Source organism: Tasmannia lanceolata, unplaced genomic scaffold (assembly GCF_043159265.1).
Source record: "Tasmannia lanceolata isolate RefF3 unplaced genomic scaffold, GAP_Taslan_0.1 ptg000020l, whole genome shotgun sequence".
Classification (NCBI taxonomy): domain Eukaryota; kingdom Viridiplantae; phylum Streptophyta; class Magnoliopsida; order Canellales; family Winteraceae; genus Tasmannia; species Tasmannia lanceolata.
Window position 1 is genome coordinate 6,279,097 of NW_027518697.1, and position 7,124 is coordinate 6,286,220.

Genomic DNA, 7,124 nt, shown 5'->3' on the forward strand with positions numbered 1-7,124 from the left:
CTATTCAATGTTACTTAAATTTGGTGCGCTCTAAAAAATCATCTCCGTTCGATGTTCCTAACCCTCCAATCTGAAGGGGTTTATGATCGTTCGGAATGTTAGGATCATTCTATAGGGAGGATTTTATGGGTGCAACATATTTGTGTAGGGCCCAACAGAATATCAGATATCGAGGTGGAAATGATATGTCATCACCAAGGTTTTAAGTTTCGTCCACTGAAACCGGAACGTTCCAAAATCGGCGAAACTTACCAAGTTTCGGAAATTTCGGCGAAATTTGAAAAAAAAATATTAATTTTTTATTCCTTTTTTCGGCCCAAAAAATCGACATTTCGTGTCTCTTTACCGAATTTCGGTTTTGGGTAGGTCCGAAATTAACCCTGAAACCGAAATTTAAAACCTTGATCATCACAACAATATATTTATAATTGCACAAACCGAGCTTGTCTTTTTCCTTTTTAATTGGTTTGTGAGGGCTTTTTTGGGGAACATGTATCTATTCTATCTATCTCTTCTATATATATATAAAGTTGGATGTGGTACGCTGAGGGTGTGCCACGTGGCACCCCCTCTGCATACCGCATTCAGTCTTTCTTTTTTTAACTTCAGCCCTTTTTTTTAACGCATTTCTAACCATTTTATTCCCTCTCTCTCTCTCTCTCTCTCTCTCTCTCTCTCTCTCTCTCTCTCTCTCCGATCAAACCCTATGAAGGATCACAACCCTTTAATCCATAATTTCAGCCCTTTTTTTTAACGCATCTATTCATAAAGCTTTTCTAACCGTTTTATTCTCTCTCTCTCTCTCTCTCTCTCCAATCAAACCCTACGAAGGATCACAACCCTTCCATCCATAATTTCTAAGTACCCACCCATGCCTTATGTCTTTTCAGAAATGCCTCCTGAACTCCACCTATTTAAATATAGTTTCATTGCCTCTACCCTTCATCTATCCCATTTCTGCAATTTTCCCTATATCTTCTGCTCAAAATCCACCATTATATCAGACTCTAGGTACTCTTTTTTATTATGCTATGTCTTATTCCTTAAAGAAAAGGCATTTTTTTGCAATTAATTTATATGTTGGTTTATGCTTCTACGACTTTATAAAAATTGATTTATAATTTTTCTCGCCCATTAATTCCTAATTTGTTTGTACATTTAGCTTCTTTTCTTTTCTTTTTAATAGGGTTATCAACATTTATCCTCATGAATCTCTTTTAAAATGCATCTTTATTTAAAACAGTTCTAAAGCTTCTTCTTTTTTTCTCGCCCTGTGCATCGGATGGGTCTGCAACTAGTTTAAACAATAAAGGACAAGATGAGTTAATGCCAATATCAAAACATGGTTGTGGTGATATCATTCCCCATCGAGACCGTTGGTTAGAAGGGTGTGAGTAGTAAGGGGCATGGAGAACAGCCATTGTGAAAGACTGTGATGGCTGAAGCCTGAAGAGACACTTTTATGGAACTCTATATAAAAATGGGTCTACTTCCCCTTCACAAAATCGGAATCAATTCATGTTTTCATGTGAGAGATAGCAAGATATCTTGTATCTCATATTTCCGAATTTACACCAAATCTTTCAGATTTCACTAATTTTATTTCTGATTTTTCACCCCACGCCTGGGATTGATTTACATTGAACCTAGTTTTTCATCACCAACTTTATATACTGGAAAGGGAGGCTCTCTTTGAAGGAAGAAAAAAGAGTGAGAACAAGGCCAAAATGGGAAGCTTAGAGCCAGAGACACACATAAGCTTCAACGGCAGTTGTAACGTAACGGGGAAGAATCTCTCAACGGACTCCGTTATAAACCTCGACGAGTGAGTGTAATCTATCTACACCCTCTGTTTTTAACACTATTTTTAATAGGGTCGATGGTAAATTCGCACCCCATGCAGGATAATTCGCACCCTTGTGAAGGAGGGTATGTGTACACTTTTTAACACTTTTTCTTTGAAGCAGAACAAAGGGCAAAATGGGAAGCTTTGAGCCAGAGACACGCATAAGCAATGGGCGTTGTAACGGAACGGGGATGAAGCTCTCAACGGACTCCGTTATAAACTTCGACCGGTAAGTTCACTCTTTCATAGATTCGCACCCCTTGTTGGATTATTAGCACCTCTTGAACGTGATTTGACGTCTATCACCGTTTATCCTCATTTTTTACGCTTTTTGACGTCGAATCACATTCCATGGGTGCGAATAAGCCTACAGGAGGTGCGAATTTATCATCTCCCTATTTTTAATGCTATTTTCAACATGCTTCACAGAGGGAAGTGATAAATTAGCCCCCATTTTCTTCTCAGGGCCACCTTACTTTGAATTTTATGAGAATGAAAGTCTCTCAATTTTCATTAATACAAAACAATAAGAAGGAGTACAGTAACGGTAGCAAGTATAGAATCCTCCACCATGGGATTTGTTTCTATATATGGTGTCCCTTCGTTCCTCTTTATATTATTTTATATGGTATCCTTCCTTGCACTTATATTTCAAGAAGATCCAAACCGTTCATTTGGATTGCCCCAACTTAATAAGGTTGGGCCCCAAAAATCATCTCGGAATGGATACCCTAAGTCCCTAACCCTCCGATCTGTGGAGTTTTTATAATACGGAGGGTTAGGATCACATTTTGGAGAATTAAGATCCATATGAACTTGGCACTAATTTATCATGGAAAAAAAAATGTTTCGAAAAAAAAAAAGAAAAACAGTGAAAAACAAATACCATACTTCAAATTGAGTATTTTTTTCCCTGTTTTTTGGGGGGCTTTTCATTAGACCTGGCAAACGGGTGGGCCGGGCCGGGTCAACCCGCGGGTGATGTGGGTGCGGGTCACACGGGTCGGGTCTGGAAATGACCCGCATTTTTGTGGGCCGGGTCAACATGCGGGTCACCCGCAAATTCAAACAGTCGTTTATTTTGGGAAATGTTATCACTGGATTTTGATGAGGGCGGTATGGCCGGCACCGTGGGATGATCCAAACCGTCCATTAGATGGCCCACAGGCTAAATAGGTTGTGCCCCAAAAATCATTTCAATAGGTTGATCCTAACCCTCCGATCTATAGAGGGTTAGGATCAAGTGATCAACCCTCTAACATTCAGATCGGAGGGTTGGGATCAACCTATGGTGCCAGCCACAACCTATTTATATTCTATGGTGCCAGCCATAACCTATTCAGGTTAAAAAAGAGATTAGCATGACAAAATCACCATCTTTTGCGTTAGAAAAAAAAAAAGCCATCTAACTAGATTAGCATGACAAAATCGAAACCCTTAAAAAAGCCAAATGACCTGCGGGTTGACCCGACCTGACCCGTGTTTCTGCGGGTTGGGTCACCCGAGGGTCAGTTTTGACGGGTCACTAAAACTCAAACTCGTGCCAGCAAATTTGAGGGTGGGTCGGTCGACCCGCTGGCACGGGTCGCGTTTGCCGGGTCTACTTTTCATGCTCCTTCACTCCACGCTCTCAAAGTCGCTCCCCCTCCATCATCACTTACAACTGGCCCCACTAATATTCCATGCAGTATTTTTTTTTGGTTGGCCCATGAACTATTTTTGGGAAGTGATACATTCACCCCTCTTTTACTCGGGACAGCCCTCTTCTAGTATAAAAGAGTAGCCGTAACCCATAAATACACTAGAGGTGGCCATCCAAAGTGAAAAAAGGGGACGAATATATGAAATTCATTTTCTTAACGTAGGTGTATCCAATCCCAAGTGGATCTGTTGACACTTGTAATATTACTAGCAAATGTCTCACTTTGTGGTAAAAATGAATATCATACAGAGGTGATCCAACAATGTATGAATCGTTTTGGCAAGAGATGGGCCAAAGGAGCACCATTGTCATTTCGGGCTCACAATCAATGAGCTATTTTTCTGATGTTCGCAACATTTGCTGGTTTATGGAGCCTGAATTGGCCCAAGAGATTAAGAAATTGCACCAGTTAGTCGGAAATGCCGAGACAAAAGACCGCCATATCATCGTTGGAACCGGTTCATCACAGCTCATTCAGGCTGCACTCTATGCACTTTCTCCTTCAGACGCATCGGAACCCATGAACGTGGTGTCTGCGGTCCCTTACTACTCGGTGAGCTCATTTCTATTCTATACAATTAATATCTTATAATTCAAACAAATATTTTATGTGATTAGTGTAATTAAGTGCTGAAATTACTAGTCATTTGTTTTCATGATTTGAATGCTTGATCAAATTACGACAGTAGAGACAATACATACCAAGTTTTGGTGTATAGCTCATGCATCTATATAATTTCATCTTTACTTTTATCTGTTGGAAAGTGCTAAAAATGGAATTTAGAACACAATGTTCTTCTTCTATATTCTTACCCGTCTCTAAATCAGAGTGGTAACATGATCTTTGCTTCCTGATGGTGTTAGGTAGTTAGAATAGATTAGGCAAATGCTTTATATTAGGATTGTCATGTTTATCCTTAGCTTAATCGTGTTTATCTGTAACTGCTTATATAAACACTTATTTTTGCTAATAAAGATCAATTGATATTAGTGAAATCTCATTATTCTTTTATTTATGTCGTAAGTCATAATGCGAAAACATCCTGCTCTTGTTGTCTTTACAATCTTTTCTTTTATTATGTTCAAGACATGTTAATTGCTTCTGTTTATATCATTTATTCCCAATTTCTATCCATTTAGATTTCAGGTTTGCAACCCTATTTTCCATTTATGCCATTAATTCACAACTATATACTATCAATGTAAAGTAGATTCACTGTACTATTCAGAATTATGCTTATCATATGTTCATAACTAGAAAAGGTTGCAAGTTTGCCACTCATTTTTTGAGCACTAAACACCGTTTATATCCAAAACACTCTCCTGATTATTAAGCTTTAAATTGGCATCTATTTTTTCTGCAAGTGATGTCAATTTGGTCGCCATGAATTGCAGTCGTATCCGCCCTTGACAGACTACTTGAGATCGAAACTGTATCGATGGGCAGGGGATGCTTACACCTTTAACGAAGACGCGCCTTACATTGAATTCGTCACCTCGCCAAACAACCCAGATGGCTCCATTAGGAAAGCAGTGGTTAACAAGAGTGGAGGGAAAATGGTCCATGATCTTGCCTACTATTGGCCTCAGTACACTCCTATTTCTTCTGCAGCTGACCATGATCTCATGCTCTTCGCTGTGTCTAAATGCACCGGACACGCTGGAACCCGAATTGGGTAAGCTCCCTGCCTATGTTCTCAACGTGCTTACTACTTCTCATTTGAAATAAAGTAACTTGTAGTATTGTAGAGGAAAATATGAAGAGAACCCGTCAGTGTCTTTTGGTGCCTTTGCATTTTAATTATAGAGACTTTTACACGAAAGAAATGAAATACATGAAAAAACTCCCTATGCAAAATTGTTAAAACTGCCTACATTTGAATAACCACAAAGTTTCCTAATATACCACCCTAATGATCCAATATTAAGATCTTTCTTGAGAACCCATTAATGTCTTGGGTGCCGTTGCATTCTAATTATAGAACCGAACTCAAACTGCGGCTAGCCCTATTAGTAAGGGAGGCCCTTATCTATAGCTTTTCAATCAAGGTGCTGCAGTTTTGAATCTCTCTTCCTTGTGTTCAATTCCATCTTTGAATCTGAAGCCCTTATTAGTATGGCAAGTTGCAAAACCTATGCAAAATTGTTAAAACTACCTAAGTTGCCTAATATATGACCCTAATGATCCAACAGTCAGATCATTTTGGATCCGATCTGATATATTCTAACAGGTAATTAGGTGAAGCTAAGGTTACTATGGTCATTTAGACACTGAGTTAAATGTATCTCATTAAACGATAGGAATTTCTATGCATTGCTAGTGTTCAATGTTTCAAAGCTCATGTTCAGATTATTGGGGCTGCTTTGTTTGGTTGCGATTAAATAATTGGTAATTGTAATTAGTATCCTGCTCACAACTGTTTTTTGCTCACTCCCAACACTTGTGCATGCACCCACTCCAATTTTTCAAGGTGGGCAGGATCTCTATTCCTGTTTTCCTATCCGCAAACCAAACAGCCCTATAAGGAACTTGTTTCTAACCCAATTTTTAAGATGCATTGTTTCTTTGGTGTTACACTTCTGCAGGTGGGCTTTGGTTAAGGACGTAGAGGTGGCGAAGAAAATGATTAAATTCATAGAGCTCAACACCATAGGAGTGTCAAAGGATTCTCAGCTTAGAGCTGCCAAGATTATACATACAGTGTGTGATGGATATGAAGGTGGCGACACAGGTGGTGTGGAGAGATTCTTCGAGTACGGTCATCGCCTCATGACTGAGAGATGGGAGAGGCTCAGGGAAGCATTAAGAGAAAGCACCCTATTCAGCTTGCCGGAGTTCCAACTAGATTTCTGCAACTTCACCGGCGAGATCCGTACCACTCTCCCTGGTAAGCAATGTAGTTCAATGCTTCTAATCATCTTGATAAGAATCTTTTAATAATCTTTCACGATTGCAAAGAGCGTAATGAGTGTTTATATAAAACACTCAAAGGACATAGAAAGATTAGCACCAATTGTGAAATGAGGTAAAGAGAGCCTAATGAGTGTTTATATAGAACACTGACAAGCATAGAAAGAGATTTTACACACTCAACATATCTAAATTTGTTCAATTGTATAACTTCTGACTAAAAATAGATGTTTAATGAGAAAGATAACAATTAGCTGATTTTGAGTCACCAATTCCATTGTTTTTTAATTTGTTCTGTTTATGATTTCAGCTTTTGCTTGGCTGAAATGTGAAGGAGACATAGAGGACTTGGAGATGTTTTTAAAGAGCAACAAAATACTGACTCGGAGTGGGAAGCATTGTGGTGCAGATCCTAAGTATGTTAGAGTCAGCATGGTTGACAGAGATGAAATATTTAACCTCTTCGTCAAACGGCTGTCAGTATGCCATTGAGATGTGGCACCAAACAAAACCTTGCTTTCTCCCTTTTGGCTGTTCTCTCATTATCATTAATGGGTAGACTTTAAATAAAAACAGGCATATATTTTAGTAATGGAATATATTTGAGTATCAATGGTGAATGTTATTGGTGTTGGAGAATGTGAACTGATAGCGTTGATGATTTT

The 7,124-nt window shown here is 38.9% G+C and overlaps 1 protein-coding gene across 1 annotated transcript; it reads left to right on the forward strand.

The window, feature by feature from the left end:
- Positions 1–816: 816 nt before the first annotated feature.
- LOC143853992 (L-tryptophan--pyruvate aminotransferase 1-like) lies at positions 817–7,124 on the forward strand. Its single transcript, XM_077363685.1, has 7 exons — positions 817–1,007; positions 1,647–1,825; positions 1,968–2,075; positions 3,798–4,101; positions 4,944–5,224; positions 6,135–6,436; positions 6,770–7,124. The coding sequence occupies exons 1-7, from the start codon at positions 879–881 to the stop codon at positions 6,949–6,951; spliced, it is 1,485 nt and encodes a 494-aa protein (XP_077219800.1). The 5' UTR covers positions 817–878; the 3' UTR covers positions 6,952–7,124.